Source organism: Nomascus leucogenys, chromosome 6 (genome assembly GCF_006542625.1).
Source record: "Nomascus leucogenys isolate Asia chromosome 6, Asia_NLE_v1, whole genome shotgun sequence".
Lineage (NCBI taxonomy): Eukaryota > Metazoa > Chordata > Mammalia > Primates > Hylobatidae > Nomascus > Nomascus leucogenys.
In genome coordinates this window covers 96,527,097-96,548,365 of record NC_044386.1, presented here as the reverse complement: position 1 = coordinate 96,548,365, position 21,269 = coordinate 96,527,097, and the positions used below count along the sequence as shown (strand labels likewise).

The following is a 21,269-nucleotide window of genomic DNA, read 5'->3' as shown; positions in this document are numbered from 1 at the left end:
ACTCCATTTCAGCAGGGAGGAAACGTGGGCATGGAGATGGACAATGACCTGCCCAAGGTCACCACGCCGAGGAAGTAGCAGAGCGGTCGCTCTCCCAGGCTAGCTAGGGCCTCTCTGATCTACCCCAAATTGATGTGTGCTCCACATTCAAATAGGGCTTGCTTGACTCTTTACCCCAAATTATCCATTGTAACAGGCAACAAGAGTCTAGGTTTTCCTTTGAAAAATCAAAAGGCCTTCCAGCACCAAACATCATTCCCCAGAAGCACGGGGGCCTTGGACCTCGGCAGCTTGTCCCTTTCTCATCCATGCCCAGGGCCCCTGCTCTCTGGTGGGAGGAGGCGAGGAGTCCACAATGGGCTGCTTTTTTGCAGACCCCACAGTATAGCAAGAAGGGCCTGGTTCCAACTCACTGACTCCCTGTCTGATCCTGGGCAAGTCCCTTCCCTCTCCAGGCCTCAGGAACTGACCAGGTCTGCATCAGCCCCTGCCAGGGCTGCCATGGAGTCTCTGGGAAGCCACATGTGTAGGACTTCAGGGCACATGGTAGTTGATGGCTGCTGTGATTAAGGCTGCCTGGGCCTTGCTCCTGGTTCTCTCGAGGCCAAGGGGGTTTGGGGACACAGGACACAGAAAAGTGTCTTCACAGGGGCAGCCACTAACCCCAGAAATTGGCCCCCAGGCTCTGCCACCAAGAATCAAGCTCACTGCTTGTAGAGCTTCTTTCTTCAATAGGAACCCTTTCTCTGCAAATCCCTAGTTTGCTAGGAACCCCAGAGGCACATTCTTTCCTGTCCACATGCCCCTACTATCTCTGCCTGGCAGGACTATATTCACCCTTCAAGGCCCGAGTCTAGCCCACCTCCTCCTCAACCCCATCAGACTTCTCCCCATCCCCTGCCCTTTGGGTGCTTCCTATGGGTATCTGGCCCCATTCTGCCCTTCTGTGCCACTGGGCACTTTTCTGATGCTGGAGAGCTCCCAAGCTAGGCTTATGCCTCTGACTCGCCCAGAGCCTGCCAGAGCCCTCTCCTGGGTAGTTCCAGCTGAAGACTGTGGATGGCTAGAGAAGGGAAGAAATTCACTGTCCCCACAACATGTGCGTGTGTGTGCGCGCGCACGCACCCCCCCACACACACATATGGTCCCGCTCCCATTTTGTGGCCATAGCCGGCCTTCTCTCTAGCTCTGCCCTGTCTGGCTCTGGGACCTCTCCCCACTCTGCCCTATCCTTCATCAGGCTGTTCCGGATGCTTATCCAGCCCCTGGGACATTCTCACCCCACCCTTCTCACTGGAACATGCCCTGACTTTGGGGCAGGGTCTGGCGCTAGGCAAGCTGTCACTACACACCACAGTGGCCCTGTCTCTGGGAAAATAAATGGAACATGGCTTGGGAACTTGTCATCTACCGGCTCCAGGAGACTCCCACAAAAAAACATGGAGGAAGCAAACCGAGATCCTTCTCAAGGAGGCCAGAAAGTAGGCCCTGAAAAGCAGGATTAAGAAGCTTTTCCCTCTTCTCCCCGCCTGCTAGAGGGCAAAGCAGCAGGGGGGTTAACTGGTTCCCAATTGATAGGTTTCCTGTCACCCTTCCCCCTCCTTCTCCTGCAGGATAGACCAGCTGTTGGGGCCAGATTAATGGCCACAATTAAAAGCAAAATGCCCTTGCTGTGGCCCACTCTCCTCCCACACCTGTGAGCCAGGAGGCTGAGCTCTAAGCACCGGGAATGGGACATTTGTAATGAAATCAGACAGGCCTCTTAACCGCTGATGGTATCAGGGCCCAGGGGAGATGCAGACTTATTTCCTAATCTCCCGTGGAGCATCTGTCAGCCCCACTACACAGCAATGTCATTCCTGCGTGCAGCAAGGACCTTTCATGGGGCAGACTGTCAACTGCCTGCCTGGCTGCCCACCCGCCCCTCCAAAGCTCCCCAAAGCTGCTTCCCCTTTCCTGGACTCAGGCTGCACAGGCATTCACAAATGCTCACACCCCACACACTCACATCCTCTCATCCATACACAATCATTCTGATTCATTCATAAATTGCCTGCTGTGCCCCAATTTCATTGACAGACAAAAGAGAAAAATAAGAACATCTCTTTAGCAGTGTTGGAAAACAGAAAAGGGTATTATTGCTAAAGCAGTCATTTTGAGGGATTCCTAGAAGCAGAGAAGCAGATGAGAACAAGCAAAACGAGAGGCCCATTGATGCTGCACAGCTAGACAAGTCAGGGGCCTGCTTTCCCTACCAGAGCCCAGGGAGCTCCCCAACTCCGGGCAGCAGAGCTGAGCAAAGGGGCCGCACGAGGCCTCAGGAGCTGTCTCCATCCCGGCCTTTGTCCCAGGCTTTACTGGATTAGAACCGCGTGCTGAGTCCGCAAGGGGTTTGGTCAGCCTGCATGGGACAAAGGGTACAGGACTCCACAATCCCCATAGAGGGAAAGCAGGGGAGGGTCTTGGCCCAGCAGTGGCAGCTTTTACCATAGCCTGCTGCTACTGCTGTCACAGCCTGGTCCCTACGAAGACACCCTGAGGTCCCATTAGCAGTGGCGGGTGGAGGGAAGCAGGTGGCATGGCCTGGACTCTGCTGAAGCAATGCATGGAGACCTGCCACTCCCGCACCCCACCCCTCAGCCCCAGCCTCAGCGCCAACCGCACTCCCTGACACCTCAGACTTGAGGCACAAGGAATCCTAGGGCTCCTGTCCTCACCCTGGCCATTCGCCCCCAGTTCATGCACTTGGAAAGTGAACACTTCCTGCCCACACCCCTTCAAGAAGGGTCCAGTTACATCAGGAAAACCTGCATGCTACAGCCCCCTTCTTGACATTCATAATCTGTCTTAGCCTGTTAAGGGCTCTGAGAAGTCTTGCAGCATCTTTTATTGTATAATTTACATTCCATGCAGTTAACAAATCTTAAGCATTCAGTAGAGTGAATTTTGACAAAAGATTACACCCATATAACCCACACCTACATCAATATGTAGAACATTTCATCACTCCAGAAATTCCCCAGGTCCACCCCACAGGCAACCACGTTATGACATCTATAATGATAGATTCATGTTGCCTGTTCTGAAGCTTCACAGCAATGGATTCTCACAAAACGTACCCCTTCCGGTCTGGCTTCTTTCACTCACCATAATATCTGTGCAATGCATCCATGTTGCTATGTGTCAGTAATTCGTTACTTTTCATTGTTGAGCGTATTTTCTTGTAAGAATGTACTTATTGCAATTTGTATATCTATTTTCCTGCTGGTAAATATTTAGTTTTTTCCAGTTTTTACTGTGAGCAAAGCTGCCATGAACACTGTGTGCTAGTCTTGTTGTAAACAGATGTTTCATATTTTTCCTCGGCAGGTGTACCTAGAAATGGAATTTGCAAGTGTGCGCACACTGCCAAACTGTTTTCCAAAGCAATGTATGGGAGTTACTGTTGCTCCACATCCTCACCATTATTTCATATTGCTTCTTTAGGAACTTTTAAAAAACATTGGTTTAACTTAGCATTTCCCACACTAATTGAGCCATTGAACTTCTAAAATTTTTTGTTTAGTATTTCCTTATTTATTTAGAGATGGAGCCTCACTATGTTGCCCAGGCTGGCCTCAAACTCTTGGGCTTATGACACTGTGCCTCCAGAGTAGCTGGGACTACAGGTGCACACCACCACGCCCAGCTGTACTTTAATAAAATAATCCCTTTAACATATAATGGAGCAAGTGTTTTGGAGAATGAAGATCTAGATCTTTATTTATAAGTAGGAGAAACAAAAACATTAGCTATAACAATAAGTCACCAGATCAATGAGGAGAGGCTCAAAAGAGAGGGCAAGGCTGAAAAAGCTGAAGAAATGGCCTCCCATGAAAAGGAATGAGTACAATCAATCAGACTAACTGTGAGGTTCAAGAGGATGTCACACAGATAAAACTAGACGGAGCAGGCTGCAATGAAAGAGAAAGAGAATTTGGAAATGACCAACATGGCTGCCAAAATGAAAAACGAGAATTAATGAACTACACAATAAGCTCTGCCCCAAGCTAGTGATACTTGCGGCTAGAGACAGTGGAGTAAAGGCGTCTCCACCCCTTTCTCCTCTCTGAAACCAAGTAAAACCTTAAGAAGAATGAGAACTAGGAGAGAAATGCTCTTCTGCACAAAACTTGGACACTCATAACACCAAAACATAATGTATGAATACTGTAACAATTGGTTACTATCCTGGTCTCTCCAGAGAGTATAGTATCTGGAGAGGATTCTGAGAGACCAGATACTCCTAGAGACCAGGAAGGATAAAACCAAAGACCCCTCTGTTGGAAAAGCAAAGGTCAGAGTGTTTGGATGGGCTTCTGAACTTTCCTGAATGCTGCTTGGCCGTGTGGCATGGCTGTGGAGGGAGCGCTGAAAACGGGAAGGCAGAAGTTGCCATCCTTGTAGGAAGCTGGATGACCATCTGGTGGGTGACTGGCAGCCCTGCCACTGCTGGTCTTGATGGCTGAAGAGAAGCAAAGGCTGAACCACCACACACAAACCTGGGACACTCTGGGGACTTGACCGTGGGTGCCCTGCTAGTCTGGGGTGAAGTCACACCCTGGGGAAATTGTGGATTAGAAAGTATATTAGTTCCTATGACTGCTGAAACAAATTACCACAAACACCAGCGATTTATTCTCTCACAGTTCTAGAGAGCGGAAGTCCCAAATCTGTGTTACTGGGTCAAAATCAAGGTGTTGACAGTGGGGAGCCCTCCGGAGGCTTAGGGCAGAATCTGTTCCTTTCCTCTTGCAGTTTCTGGGGGCTGCCAGCACTCCTTAGCCTGTGTCCCCACCACTCCAGTCTCTGCCTCAGTGGTCATATTGACCTCTGAGGTCAAATCTCTCCTGTGTGTGTGTCACATCTGCTCCTGCCTCTTTCTCATTAAAACACTCATGATTGCATTTAGGGCTCAGCCAGATAATCCAGAATAATTTCTCCATCTCAAGATCCTTAATTTAACCACATATGCAAAAATCTTTGCCATTTAAGGTAACATTCACAGGTTCCAGGGATTAGGGCTTGATATCTTTGGGGCCATTATTCAGTCTACCACAGAAAGTATCACAAGACGAAGCTCAAACGTAAGCTGCACGCTAGCTCAACTCACTGCTTTGGCCTCTGGCTCCTCCTCCATACAATCTTTCATTTTCTTTTCTTTTCTCTTTTTTTTTTTTTTTTTTTTTTGAGATGGAGCCTCACTCTGTGGCCCAGGCTGGAGTGCAGTGGCACAATCTTGGCTCACCACAGCCTCCACCTCCAGAGTTCAAGAAATTCTTTTGCCTCAGCCTCCCAAGTAGCTGGGATAACAGGCGCACACGCCCAGCTAATTTTTGTGTTTTCGGTAGAGATGGGGTTTCCCCATGTTGGCCGGGCTGGTCTCAAACTCTTGGGCTCCATTGATCCTCCCACCTCGGCCTCCCAAAGTGCTGGGATTATAGGTGTGAGCCATCACACCTGGCCCTCCATACAATCTTCCTACAGAAAACTCGTCCAAAAAGACTAGAAAAAGCCAGTCAAAAATGAATGATAACAACGTATAAAATGGCAGGAAGGTCAAACATGTCCTTGTTGCAGGATAGCTGTGACTTAGCTAAGTACCTCTATTTAACGAGAAAGATCCTAATACTGGGCAGGCACCCACATATTCTTGTATGCACTCATACACAGACTTACACAACTCCAGCTACACACCAGTTACAAAATACTCAAAACAACAAGAGTCACATGGAAGGCCTGGCTAAGATATCTCAGGAAAATGCTGACATAAAGAAAGCAAGATAGGATATGTTTATATCAGACAAAGTAGAATTCAAGGCAAGATGCACTAAACAAGATAAAGAACTTTTTTTTTTCAAATAAAAGTACAGTGTGCCAAGAAGATGTGAAATGAAGAGGTCTTTTACCCAGCAATCTTCTCAGTGGGAGGATTTATCATAACTTTCTCAGACTCAAATTGGGTAAAGAGAAGGTTTGAATATCAAATTAAATAAGCTTTGTGTGTACTCTCAAAACAGACTACCTGTTTTCTTTTCAAATTCTCATGGAACAATGACAAAAACTGACCATATACCAGTCCACAAAAAACTCAGTAACCAAAAAGTAGAAATCATATGAACCACATTTCCTGATCACAATGTAATCCATCTAGAAATTAACAACAAACAGATAATACCTTCACCCCAGGTCTAACCACTTATAAATTTTCAAACATTTCTCCACAGCTCAAGTTAAATTAAAAGATAAAAATTGAGGCCAGGCATGGTGGCTCACACTTGTAATCCCAGCACTTCAGGAGGCCAAGGCTGGAGGATCACTTGAGGCTAGGAGTTCAAGACCAGCCTGGGCAACATGGTGACACCCCATCTCTACAAAAATAAAAAACGAAAACAATAAAAAATCACAAATTGTCGGAAATTATTATTAACAATGAGAATATCATTGTTAGTAACTGAAATATTAAAACCTAGATAATAAGACTTAAGATTTTCTCAGAGCAGTGGTCATAGTCTTAAACTCTTATATGTAAAGTCAGTAACTCATTCACTCCACAAATGTTTTCTGAGTGCCTATTATAGGCCAGCACTGCTCTAGGTGCTGGGGATTGAACAAAAAGAAAGAGAGATTCTTTTTGTAGAGCTTACATTCAAATTGATAATGGTAAGAATTTGGGGACAGGGGGAGGGGTGGAATGCCCTGAACATTCAATTCAAGAAGCTGGAAAGGTACAATAAAATACTCTCAGAAAAGCAAAGGTAATTTCAAAAGAAAATATATAAATTAGGCCAGGCACGGTGGCTCATGCCTGTAATCCCAGCACTTTGGGAGGCCGAGGCGGGTGGATCACAAGATCAGGAGTTCAAGACCAGCCTGGCCAAGATGGTGAAACCCCATCTCTACTAAAAATACAAAAATTAGTTGGGGGTGGTGGTGGGCGCCTGTAATCCCAGCTACTTGGGAGGCTGAGACAGGAGAATTGCTTGAACCCAGGAGGTGGAGGTTGCAGTGAGCCCAGATCACCCCACTGCACTCCAGCCTGGGTGACAGAGCGAGACTCCATCTCAAAACAAAACAAAAAATGAAAATATATAAATTAATGATTTAGAAAAATAAAGTAGAACTGATAAAATTGAGCTTTGATTAGACTCTATTGCATCTAAGAAAAAAGAGAAAACACAAATATTTATCATTAGTAAAGGCAAGAGGGATTACACAACTGCAAATACAGAGGCAATTGTATATAAGCAAATAATATGTGTAAAATGATGCTAAAATTTGAAAACTTAGATAAAGCAGATATTATGGATAAAAATGGATATATTTCTAGAAATATGTAAATTACCAAATAGGCTCAATAACAGATAAAAAACGAGTGGTGGAAGGGCGTAGTGTCTCACACCTGTAATCCCAACACTTTGGGAGGCCAAGACGGGTGGATCACCTGAGGTCAGGAGTTCGCAACCAGCCTGCACAACATGGTAAAACCCCGTCTCTACTAAAAATACAAAAATTAGCCAGGTGTGATGGTGTGCACCTGTAATCCCAGCTACTTGGAAGGCTGAGGCAGGAGAATCACTTGAACACGGGAGACGGACGTTGCAGTGAGCCGAGACTGTGCCACTGCACTCCAGCCTGGGCGACAGAGCAAGACTCCGTCTCAAAAAACAACAACAATAACAACAACAACAAAATCTGAGTGGCCCAGTTACTAGAGAAGAAATTGAAAAGATCGTTCAGGGTCCACCAACCAAAACACATAAATACCTAGATGACTGAAGGCAAAATCTGACAAACTTTCAACACACTGATAATCTTACTAAACTATATAGAACATAAAGATGGAAATACACTCTTTGCAAGTCTGGCATACCAAAATCTGATACACAGAACACACATGGGAATTACAGTTCCAAGCAGGAAGGCTGGGGCACACACTGCCGTCGTTGCAGCTGGAAGCGCCAAGCAGTGTTCACTTGGACACATGGGTGGCCTGTCACCCAAACACAGCTGTGGGGATATTTCACCTACTGTGGTCCTGTCCTCCTGTCACTCAAACTATGCTCCACATCTATGGCTTCAGGAGTGTTCCTTGTGGCCAGTTGACAGAGGAAGATAATAATTGAGTAGACTTTACCCCAACTGGTTCAGTAAAAGTGCACAGCTGCAGTGTTACTCTCCCACTCAGGAGTGGCCCCAAAAGACAGTGTGGAGAACAAATCCTCTCAGGAGTGGAATTTAGAGCGTTACATCTTGAACACTTTCCCCAAAGGCCAGATGGCCTAAGATATAGATCTACACTGGCTCATGGGCAGTAGGTCATGGTTTTGCTGGACAAACAAGGACTCCAGAACAAGATGCGAGATTGGAGACAGGGTGGTTTGGGGAAGGGAATGTGCATGGATCGCTCAGAACTGACCCAGAGGCAATGAGTATTTGTGTGCCATGTGGATTCTCTCCAAAATGTCCTCACTGTGGACATCAGGTGGACAAGAAGACCCACCCAGTGGATGAGTAAATGTCTGTAAGTCTCTTTCCTCAGTCACCCTTGTACCCACTCAGGAATAAAGTAGTTTTGGAGGCAGCAGCCACCTATCCAAGTAAGGACCAAATGGCCTCTCCAAAGCTGAAGCAGCCAATGGCACCAATGAGGGTCTAACTTCCAGCAGTAGAGACCAGTTCTGCAAATCTGATGTTATACCACAGTGAGGAGGACCAGTTAGCTACTTGATGGAAAGTTAGTTTTACTGGGGCTTCTTCCATTGTGGAGGGGCAGGAACTTGACGTCACTGGAATAACTACTTATACTGGAATTGAATATGCATCCTGTCTTTATTGTATTTCCATCAACACCACCATCAGTGGCCTGAATAACGTCCTCCACTCCATCATAGCAACCCATACAACACTGTTTCTGCCCAAGGATCAGGTGTACAGTCAAAGAAGTGGAGCAGGGGGTTGATAGTCATGGGATTCACTAGTCTTTTCATACATGTAGGAGCAGCTGGCCCTATAGAAGAGTAGAATGGACTGTTAAAGGATCAGTCCCAGCCGGGTGCAGTGGCTCACACCTGTAATGCTAACACTTTGGGAGGCCGAGGTGGACAGATTGCCTGAGCTCAGGAGTTTGAGACCAACCTGGGCAACGTGGAGAAACCCCATCTCTACTAAAAATACAAACAATTAGCCAGGCATGGTGGTGCACACCTGTACACCCAGCCACTCAGGAGGCTGAGGCAGGAGAATCACTTGAACCCAGGAGGCAGAGGTTGCAGTGAGCTGAGATCGCGCCACTGCACTCCAGCCTTGGTGACAGAGCAAGACTCTGTCTCAAAAAAAAAAAAAAAAAAGATCAGTCCCAGCACCCTGGTAGATAACATTTTGTGAGTTTGGGACACTGCCCTCCAGCGTTTGGTATGTGAGCACAACCAGCAACCAATTGATAGTGATCACAGCAATCTTGGCACCAAAGCATGGATGTGGGAATGGTGCCCTTCACTAATAACACCTTTTCAATAAATGCGCTTCTTGTTCCCACAGCTCTGCGCTTGCTGGTTTACAGGTTTTGATATCCAAAGGAGTAAAGCTTCAATGTGAGTAAAACATAATGGCTGCCTAAACAGGAAGTTAATACTGACAGCCCACTACTACGGGCTCTCCATGGTACTGGACGAACAGGCCCAAAGAGAGGTCAAGGCTTTGGCTTCAATGACTGATTTAGACCCGTGCTGCCCAATACTGTGGCCACTAGCCACACGTGGCTATTATATTTAAATTAGCTTGAATTAAACAAAATTAGAAGTTCAGTTCCTTAGACACACTGGCCACCTTTCAAGTGATCTGTATCCGCATGTGGCTTCTGGCTACCATATTAGCCAGAGCAGCTATGGAACATTTCCATCCCTGCAGAAAGTTCTATTGGACAGCACTGATTTAAACTATCAACGGTAATGGGGAGGTCACTGCAATGGGAGCATGAAGAAGTGAGGTTGACCTCCAGGAACCCTCTGTCCTGTCTGCTCATCCTGCTGTATACAGTGGTCAACATGGAAGAAGGTACGACAAACCTATATAGGCAAGGGCACCAGGGCTTAGCCCCCTCAGGAATAATGGTCTAGGTCACCCTACCAGTAAAGAATGCCTGCCACCCAAGGTGTGGACGGAGGGCAAAGGAAACATGGAATAAATGAGGAGGGAGGTCACACATCCTAACCACAACCATACAGAGCCTATATTTTCTTCCTTGCAGTGCCATGGGTATATTTATATATTTTAATAAATTTATTTTGTCTTTCCCTTTAATCCACTATTGTATACATTGTTTGCAGAATATTGAGACAGGAGTGGGACAGAATTAGAGAAGGAATGGATCTCACCCAGAAATACTGGACTTGGAGTTGTACAGAGTAACCGTATTATGCTGTTCTTGCACCGCTACAAAGAAATATCTGAGAGTGGGAAATTTATAAAGAAAAGAGGTTTAATTGGCTCGTGGTTCTGCAGGCTGTACAAGAAGCATAACACTGACATCTGCTTCTGGGGAGGCCTCAGGGAGCTTTTGCTCATGGTGGAAGGCAAAGGGGGAACAAGTATCTCACGTGGCAAGAACCAACAACCAGATCTCCCGAGAACTCACTGTCTCGAGGACAGCACCAAGCCAAGGGGGATCTGCCCCCTGATCCAAACACCTCCCACCAGGCCCCACCTCCAGCACTGGGAAATACATTCGACATGAGATTTGAAGGGAACATGCAATGCAAGCTGAATCAGCAACTGAGAAAATGAGTGAAAATATTTTCAGATGTTAGGCTGCACCTTCTGAGGGAGGAGTGCTAAGTCACAGAAAGAAGGCAGAACTGTAATAAAATCTCGGTTATTTTGCCTGCCCAGAGTTTGATTCTCCCAGTAGCCTTCCCATGTTAGTTTAAGTAGAGTTGATTTCTGCTGTTTGCGAACCAAATCTCTGACTGATCCAGAAGTCTAAATGTTGGTAACGGATAGACCACGTGGCTATTTGCAGATAACATGTTTGTCTTCCCAATCAACAGGAAAAAAAAAAAAATAGAAATCATTAAGGAATTTACTGTGGTGCAAAAAATAATAATAAATGTTGGAGGTGATGGATGTGCTAACTACCCTGCTTTGGTCATCACACAATGTGTGTGTGTATGGAAACACCACGCTGTACCCCACAAATATGTACAATTACTATGTGTCAATATTTTTAAAAGTCAAGAATTTACTGTGGTGGCCAGATACAAGATTGCTTTCTTGTTTATCAGATTTATTTGGAAAGAAAATCTAATTTTTAAAACCTATTTTGGGCCAGGCACGGTAGCTCACACCTGTAATCCCAGCACTTTGGGAGGCTGAGGTGGGTGGATCACCTGAGGTCAGGAGTTTGAGACCTGCCTGGCCAACATGACGAAACCCCATTGCTACTAAAAATACAAAAATTAGCCGGGCATGGTGGCACGCTCCTGTAATCCCAGCTACTCGAAAGGCTGAGGCAAGAGAATCACTGGAACCCGGGAGGCAGAGGTTGCAGTGAGCTGAGATCACACCATTGCACTCCAGCCTGGGCAACAAGAGCAAAACTGTGTCTCAAAAAACAAAAACAAACTATTTTCAATGTAAAATAAAACCAGACCCAGAAGAGCCTTAAATGCCCAACCGTTTTGTCTTGGAGGAGCTGAGCAGCCAGAGAAGGTGTGAGAGCAGCGAGGCCAGTGTTAGGAAGCCTGGTTGCAGGAGCTTGTGGGAGGACGGGACCTCCCAAGGCCAGGCTCATTCCTCCAGGGAGGTGCCTGCTGCTGTCCCCTGTGCAGGGGGCTGGGGCTGGGCATGGCTCAGATCCATGGCAGTGCCAGCTGCAGTGCACTCTGGTGAGAGATGGGGGTGTCTCACCCACAGGAGCCAACGGATAGAGCAGGTGGGCCTGGGTATTGGAAGGGTCTCTTGTGGAGTGTGAATCACTGCAGCCCCTCAGGCCACAGCAGATGCAAGTTTTGTGGTCCCTAACTTTGTACAATTTGGAGGCCTTCCTTAAGGAAAATAATAAAAATCATAAAGACAAAATTAACAGCTGGGCACGGTGGCTCACGCCTCTAATCCCAGCACTTTGGGAGGTCGAGGCAGGTGCATCACTTGAGGCCAGGAGTTTGAGACCAACCTGGTCAACATGATAAAACCCTGTCTCTACTAAAAATACAAAAATTAGCTGGGCGTGGTGGTGCATGCCTGTAATCCCAGCTACTTGGGAGCCTGAGGCACAAGAATCGCTCTTGAACCCTGGGAGACTGAGGTTGCAGTGAGCTGAGATCACATCACTGCACTCCAGCCTGGGTGACAGAGTGAGATCCTGTCTAAAAAAATAAAAAAATAAAAAATAAAGACGCTATTAGGTACAAACATGAAAAGTCACTTGGAATGAGAAAATAAAACAACCTACAAATCAGAAAAGTTGACACTACAAATACTACAAAATCCCCCCCAATAGCAATATATTTTTTATTCAGTGCTTAATAAACATTTATAATATCTTTTTTCCCTTCATTTTTGCTACGTATCTTTTGGCTGCTTTTTCATATGACAGTACTTTCGTGCTGCCATTTTCTATAAAGAGAATAGAAAGATAATTCACTGCTTGCTGTGGTATGGTTGACTAATTTGTTATTTTATTAGTGATAGTTTACAAAAATCTATTTTGGCTTCATGACTTACTGGTAAAGTCATGTACATTTTTAGGATTGTTGTCAAGTTGAGGGAAACCTTTATCAAATTTATTTTATAAATGAGCTGTAAGATTTCAGGGTTTTCAAGTTTTCTTGTGTTGAGGACCAATCTTAAATACTCCGAATTGATGGTGCTCGTTAAGGAGAGCAATTCAGATGCATTCTTAAATTGCTACTACATTGCTTTGAGCTACATAATTGTGTAATAAAATTACTCTTATGTCACATACACTGTACTTATTGATGAGCACATGTATGAGTTTTGTCGCAGGAACACTTGTTTCTTCGGGCTGTCTTGCTGTGTTGGTGGCAATTTCATGTGCCATTTCATCCGGAACTGCCAGACCTTATCAGGACAAGATGCGTCAGTTACACCAAGATGTGATTCCATATATTGGAGTGCATAAAACATCTAACTTCACACACAAAAGTACTTGCTGCTTGTAGAACTGCTGTAATACTCAAGCACTCACTATAAGCAGTGATTTTTTTTTCTTTTTCTTTTTTTTTTTTTTTGAGACAGGCTCTCTCTCTGTTGTCCAGACTGGAGTGCAGTGGCACCATCACGGCTCACCACAGCCTTGACTTTCAGGCTCAAGCGATCCTCCTACCTCAGCTTCCCAGATAGCTGGGACCACAGGCACGCACCGCCACATCTGGCTAATTTTTGTATTTTTTGTAGAGAGAGGGTTTCACCATGTTGCCCAAGCTGGTCTCAAACTCCTGGGCTCAAGTGATCCTCCCACCTTGGCCTCCCAAAGTGCTGGGATTACAGGCATGAGCCACTGTGCCTGGCCTCACAATGGAATTCTGATCAATTTTATTTTGCATGAATCTCATTAAAGAGAAACTAGTGTGTGGCACACGTGTCATGGTGTATGCTACATTATTGCATATATTCTTGACAAGAGAGAACTTTCATTTTGACTGGGCATGAGAAATGAGTCCCATGTTCTGATAGTGTAAGAATTTTCTACAGACTAACTTCTGGATTTGTACGTTTCAAACTTTGTTTCTCTTCCACAAACTGCCAGTGGTGGGAGCTGACATTCACATTTCGATGTGGCGTCTGGCCCTGCACCATCATGTCACAATGATGGGTGAGTCAGCATGGTGAGTATTGGTGGATAGGAGGAGTATTCCTGGAAACCATTCCTAAACCAGAATGGCTAGTAATAACTTTACACTGTAAGCCACATAAATGGATCCCACTAAGCCAAACAAATATGTCTTTAACTCAACTTCCCTTTAGCCTGATCCCCAAAATGCCCATGGCCATTCCAAACCATCCAACATGTGTGGAAAGATGATACAGAAGTTGGAGTGGAAGAGACAGTGATCTTCACTGATTGTAGTCAAAACGTTTTACTCCTATAGGTTTTACAGAAACCTTAGGACCATGTAAATACATTGCTAGTACCCCTCCCAGGGCTTTGGAGGGGGATGTCATTGAGCTTAATTAACATCACACTTTATCCTCCTTTGGCTTGGGCTGCCAGAGTGGGAACTGGGGAACCAGGGAACAGTCGCATTCATCATTCCTGTCACCACAAAGCTCTCCACAGTTCACACAACAGCCCTCACACTCACCTTCTCATTTTCTTGCTACAACCCTGTCAGGCAGGCCTTGTCATTCCCACTCCACGGAGAAAAAGCGCAGGCCCAGAGAGGAAGAACCCTAGGCCAGGGTCACACAGCTGGCAAATAACAGAGCCCAGCTCTCTGGTGTCCCAGTCCAGTGCTCAATCCCTCCGCCAGGGTCCTACTGCTTCATCTGAGCCCATAGTCATCCTGACAGGAGGCAGGGAAGGGGTCACATCCCCATTTCATAGAGGTGATGGCCTTTATGTTCACCCATCTACACCCACAGGACAGTCGACAGGACATTTGGCACACAGGAATTTATTTAACTCTCATGGCAGTGTGCAGGGAGTGTTATCCCCATGCTCTGGTGGAGGAAACTGAGGCTCGTGGAGGTCACGGGGTCTGATTAGGGGTCGGAGAAGAGGCACCTGAAGTCAGGTCTCTGGACTCGTAATTCAATGCTTTTTTGCTGAACTTTGCTTCTCCCCCTTTAGAGATGGACGGGACCTCGGAGTATCATCCAGCCCAATCCCCTTTTCACAAATGAGAAACCGAGGCCAAGAGGAGAAGCCAGGTCATACAGCAAGTTGGGACGGATGCCTTACTCAGCCGTCTGGTTTGCCTCTCTCCTTCAGGCACCCGAGAACCTTCCATCTGCCCCCTCATGTCTAGGGGTCCCCATTGCAGGCCGGATCTTTACCCCGACCTTTGAGTGACCCATCCAGCAACAGCCTGGACCAAGCAATCCTGTGATTGTCTTCCTGTCAGAGTAGACTCCTCTACTCTGAAACTGTCTCCACCCACAGCCCAGGAAGAGGGAGACGGGTGCCAGGCAGCCCTGAGAGCCCAGAGTAACCACGTCCCCATGGCCACAGCTGATTGGGTCACACCCGATCCTGGAGAGCCAATCCAGTCTGAGCAAAGCCGACTGAGTAGGTGGCAAGCCTGAGTGATCCGAGAGAAGCCGGGACGGATGCAAATGCGGAGCCGGCTGGCAGAGGCGCAGAGGCACCGACCGACCGACCAGAGCGAGGAGGCCTCCAGAGACAGCCGCCGCCGCCCTGTAAGTTTCCCAGTCCCATGAGCCTTAGCAGTCCCTGTGTCTGTGCGTTAACACACTCCCCCACGGAGTCCCATGAGAGGGTTTTTGTGCCCTTCAATTTAGACATTATAGAATTAATTTATTTTTATTTTAAAATGATGGCTAATATTTATATGGTTCACGAATCAAAGCCAAATGAAAAGAATACCTTAGGAAGTCTCATTCTCACTCCAGTTCCCAGACATCCTATTCTTTAGTCACCCGTGGGTAACCACTTTTATTCATTTCTGCTCAGTCTTTTCCAGCATTTCTTGATGCAGATATAAGCAAATACCAATATATTTTTTTTTTCTCTCTCTCTCTCTCTCTCTTTTTTTTTTTGAGACAGAGTCTTGCTCTGTCACTCAGGCTGGAGTGCAGTGGCACGATCTCAGCTCACTGCCACCTCCACCTCCCGGGTTCAAGTGATTCTCCTGCCTCAGCCTCTGGAGTAGCTGGGATTACAGGCACACGCCACCATGCCCGGCTAATTTTTGTATTTTTAGTAGAGACAGGGTTTCACCATGTTGGCCAGGCTGGTCTTGAATTCCTGACCTCAAGTGATCCTCCTGCCTCAGCCTCCCAAAGTGGTGGGATTATAGGTGTGAGCCACCGTGCCCGGCCCCAATATATTTTCTTACTCTACCCTCCTTGCCCAAAGGGAGCATTTATTTGTGTTCCTTGAAAAAGAAGCATTCATTGTGCCTTGCATTTTTTCACTTAGCAATCCTAGAGACCTTTCCATTATCATGAAATGATGTATTTTTGTTTTGTTTTGTAGAGCTAGGGTACGGTCTTGAACTTCTGCCCTCAAGCAATCCTCTCACCTGGGCCTCCCAAAGTGCTGGGAATTAGAGGTGTGAGCTACCATGCCTGGCTCTGAAATGATGCATTTTAAATTCCACTGAAATTATTATGTCCTGGGCTCCTGGCAATAGAGATCCCATAGGCTGAAGAGAAATTTTGTTGGGAATTTCAGTATTTCCAAAATTCCAAAAGTCTTCTTTTCCTCTCCACGGCAATGCTTGGAGGTGTGCAGTCTAGTCTACTGTAAGTCACATGTGGGAGGGAGGGAGTGGATGCTCTCCAGGAGCTGGGAGATGAAAGAGAGACATACAGGAGTGAGAGGAGTGTGGGCCTGTGCTCAGACAAGGGTGAAGAGCAGCTGCGAGGGGGCTTACCCCGCCTTGGGGTTGAAACTCTGGAGAAAGAGAAGATCCTACATTGTATAAACCCTACGTAAGCAAAGTGGGAACCCAAAGCAGGAGACTGTCTCTCTGGGAACCCTTGAGCCAAAAGGTCATTGGAAGCCAGCTGACCCCCTAAAGGGTGAGATGAGCCCCAGAGACTTCATGTAAGACAAAAGTGCAGCAGTATCTAGAGCTGCTTCTGGTCTGTCTGCTGGTGGGGAGAACTGAGTAGAGGAAGCTTCAACTGGTGTCTGCAGGAGTCAGGAGGCGCCTGGCCTAGGGCTTGGTCATGGCAGGGATAAAAGCCCATCACTGTTATCTTCTACAAGGTCTGCTGGCCTAGGCAACTCCTCAGCTTCCCCCCACTCTTCCTGTGAAGTTCGGAAATGAGTTTCTCAACCAGCTCAGGTTGCTCAGCTTATTTTTCTCTCACCCAGCAATTCCTCCCCCACCCTGAGTTGGCAGCTGTGAAAACATAAACATTGTCAAAACCTCCCTTGCACCTCCCCCGTCTCTCCCTGTCCCCAGTACTGCTGGGCCCACCTCTGTTCCCTGCTCCCGAGGGTCCTCCCTCACCCATGGCCTCTATCCGGGCAGCACCCAGGAATGTGGGCCCAGGACAGGCAGCTTCCCTTTCCCTCGGCCCATCCGGGGCCACGGGGGAAGCACAGTTCAGCTCTCTCCCTGGGCTCTGGTTGGACACACAGCATCTCGAGTAGCCCTATCTGGATTCCTAGACCCTGGTACAATCACTGGCAATTGGTGATGTGGGGAAGGGATCCCTATCCCCTGCCTCTGTCTCCAACCCAAACTTCAGGCTTCCCTGGCCCCTGGGCAGTGCCCTTCACTCCCCTGCCTCTACTTGATCCCCAGTGCTCAGTGGATTTGTGCCCCACCTTGGCCATTAGGGCTCCCTGTGCCTCCCTCTTGGAGTAACACTTCCCATCTACTCTTTTCTCCTTCTTCCACATTTCTTTTTCTTTTTCAAGATGGAGTCTTGCTCTGTTGCCCAGGCTGGAGTACAGTGGCACAATCTTAGCTCACTGGAACCTCCGTGTCCCAGGTTCAAGCGATTCTCCTGCCTCAGCCTCCCAAGTAGCTAGGATTACAGGCAGCCATCACCATGCCCAGAGAATTTTTTTTTTTTTGTATTTTTAGTAGAGACAGGGTTTCACCATGTTGGCCAGGCTGGTCTCGAACTCCTGACCTCAAGTGATCAGCCCACCTTGGCCTCAAGGTGTTGGGATTACAGGCGTGAGCCAACATGCTTGGCCGGTCACCTCCTCTTTTAAGGGACCCCAAAGTGCCTTTCTTTTCTCTCCCTTCTCCCCTCAGGTTACAGGGCCATTCATTAAAGTCAGGTGGTCTTTCTACAGAAGAATTTTTGCTTTAGTAGGCAGTTCAACTGAGATGCTGTTGAACGTGTCTATATCCCTGCAAGGAGGGATTTTTTTTTTTTTTTTTGACCGAGTCTCACTCTGTAGCCCAGGCTGGAATGCAGAAAAAGTATTTGATAGAATTCAATACTCATTCATGGTTTAAAAATAAAAAACTTCTTAGCAAACAAGTAATTCTTAAAAATAATCTTATAAAGGCATTGTAAAAGCCCTATAGCAAACATCACATTGAGTGGTGAAATATTGAATGTTTTCTTCTGATATTAGAAATAAATCAAGAAGACATGCTATCACTACTTCCATTCAACATTGTGTTTGAAGTTTACCAGTGCAATAGAACAGGAAAAAAATAAAAATCTTATGTCTTATGTATTGGAAAAAAAGAAATAAAGTTGCTATTATGTATAGGCAACATGATTATGTACATAGGATTTTTTTTTTTAATCTACAGATAAAGACTGGCACAGTGGCATGTGCTTGTAGTCCCAATGCTTGAGAGGCTGAGGCAGGAGGATTGCTTGAGCCCAGGAGCTCAAGGTTGCAGTGCACTACAATCATGCCTGTGAATAGTGTCCTCCAGCCTGGGCAAATAGTGAGACTCCATCTCTAAAAAAACTTTTTTTAAATCTACATACAAACCCTTAAAATCAATAAAATTTAGCAAGGTTGCTGGATACCCTCTCTATATACAAAAAACAGTAGATTTCTTCTTTTTATCTTTTTTTTTTTTTTTTTTTGAGACGGAGTCTCGCTCTGTCATCCAGGCTGGAGTGCAGTGGCACAATCTCAGCTCACTAGAACCTCCTCCTCCTGGATTCAAGAGATTCTCCTGCCTCAGCCTCCTGAGTAGTTAGGATTATAGGCTCCCACCACCACACCCAGCTAATTTTTGTATTTTTAGTAGAGACAGGGTTTTGCCATGTTGGTCAGGCTCGTCTCGAACTCCTGACCTCAGGTGATCTGCCCACCTCGGCCTCCCAAAATGCTGGGATTATAGGCGTGAGCCACTGCGTCCAGCCAAAAACAGTAGTATTTCTACTAATAGCTACAAACAATTAGAAAGTGAAATTCTAAAAATGAGACCATTTACAATAACATCAAAGCAAGACATATCTAGAAATAAATCTAATAAAAGATGTATAAAACTACATACTACATCACTGAGAGAAATTAAAGAAGACCTAAATAAAGGGTGAAAGGGATATATCACATTCATGGATTGGAGGACTCAAGAATATTCATAGCAGCACTACTCTAAATAGCCTAAAAACTGCAAACAATTGGCTGGGCGTGGTGGCTCACGCCTGTAATCCCAGAACTTTGGGAGGCCAAGGGGGAGTGGATCACCTGAGGTCGGGAGTTTGAGACCAGCCTGGCCAACATGGTGAAACCCTGTCTCTACTAAAAATACAAAATTAGCTGGGCGTGGTGGCACATGCCTATAATCCCAGCTACTCAGAAGGCTGAGGCAGGAGGATCACTTGAACCCAGGCGATGGAGGTTGTGGTGAACTGAGATCGCACCATTGCACTCCAGCCTGGGCAACAACAACAAAGCTGTCTCAAAAAACAAACAAACACTGCAAATAATCCAAATGTCCCTCAACTATAGAATAAATAAATTCATTGTGCTATAATTATACAATTGAATATGAATATTCACAAGAAATGAATACACTTCTGCTTCATGGAACAACATATATGAATCCCGTAAATATGATGTGGAGTGAAAGATGCTAAACACAGAAGATCATGACTCTTCACGATTCATTTATAAGTAAGATTTTATTCATAAAAAGTTCAAAAGCAGATAAAACCAATCTGGTGTTAGGAGTCAGGATAGTGGTTGCTCTTGCTGGGGAGTAATGACGGCAAGGGCCCAGGAGAGAAGGTTTCTGGGGTGCTGGCCACCGTCTATTTCTTCATCTGGCTGGTGGTTTCACAACTGCTCTCGCTTTGTAACAGTGAAGCCATGCATTTATGGTTTGTGTACTTTTCTGAGTGTATGTTTTAATTTAAAAAAGTAGGGGCCGGGCGAGGTGGCTCACGCCTGTAATCCCAGCACTTTGGGAGGCGGAGGTCAGGAGATCGATACCATCCTGGCTAACATGGTGAAACCCCGTCTCTACTAAAAATACAAAAAATTAGCAAGGCATGGTGGCGCACGCCTGTAGTCCCAGCTACTCGGAAGGCTGAGGCAGGAGAATCGCTTGAACCCGGGAGGCGGAGGTCGCAGTGAGCCGAGATTGCACCACTGCACTCCAGCCTGGGTGACAGAGCAAGACTCCGTCTCATAAAAAAAAAAAAAAAGAGCAAGTGGCAAATTGTGACATAAAGGACTTCTAAGGCTTCTCAGACTCAGTGACCTGGCTGCCGTCTGTGTCATGTGCTGCTGAGCAGTGGAGCTGAGTACTTTGTGTTTGTTTTCTCATGTAATCTTCTTGGATTAAATGCACTCTGTGAAATCGGTATTATCCTTTTTTTTTTTTTTGAGACGGAGTCTCGCTCTGTCCCCCAGGCTGGAGTGCAGTGGCACGCTCTCTGCTCACTGCAAGCTCCACCTCCCAGCTTCAGGCCATTCTCCTGCCTCAGCCTCCCGAATGGCTGGGACTACAGGCGCCCGCCACCATTGGCCCTGCTAATTTTGTTTTTTGTATTTTTAGTAGAGATGGGGTTTCACTGTATTAGCCAGATGGTCTCGATCTCCTGACCTCGTGATCTGCCTGCCGTGGCCTCCCAAAGTGCTGGGATTACAGGCGTGAGCCACCGCACCTGGCCGAAATCGGTATTATTCTTATCACCACCCCCATTTTGAAGAAAACACAGCAGTCCTCTCTTATCTGCAGTAGCACTTTCCATAGTTTCAGAAACCCACGGTAAACTACGGGCTGAAAATGTTAAATGGAAAATTCCAGAAGTAAACAATACGTTTTAAATTTTGCACCATTCAGAGTAGCATGATTAAATCTCTCGCCATCCTGCCCAGAATGTGAATCCTCTCTTTGTCCAGTGTACCCTGGCTGTGTACACCACCCACCCATTGGTCACTCAGTAGCCCTCTTGTTAGATGAAAAACACAGTAGACATAGGGCTCCGTACTATCCTTGGCTTCAGGCACCTACTGGGGAGCTTGCAACTTACCCCTGAGGATAAGGGGGACTGCTATACTAGCATATATATGTGTGTGTGTATATGTGTACATATATGTATATGTGTATATACATACACACATATACATATACACA

The 21,269-nt window shown here is 46.3% G+C and overlaps 1 protein-coding gene across 1 annotated transcript in view; it reads left to right on the top strand.

Moving 5' to 3' along the window:
* Positions 1-15,283: 15,283 nt before the first annotated feature.
* TSPAN3 (tetraspanin 3) overlaps positions 15,284-21,269 on the top strand; it is a 38,380-nt gene continuing 32,394 nt past the window's right edge. Inside the window, exon 1 of the mRNA XM_003275432.4 lies at positions 15,284-15,420. Within this exon, the coding sequence (XP_003275480.1) occupies positions 15,331-15,420 (90 nt within the window). The 5' untranslated portion in view covers positions 15,284-15,330. The remainder of the gene's footprint in view (positions 15,421-21,269) is intronic.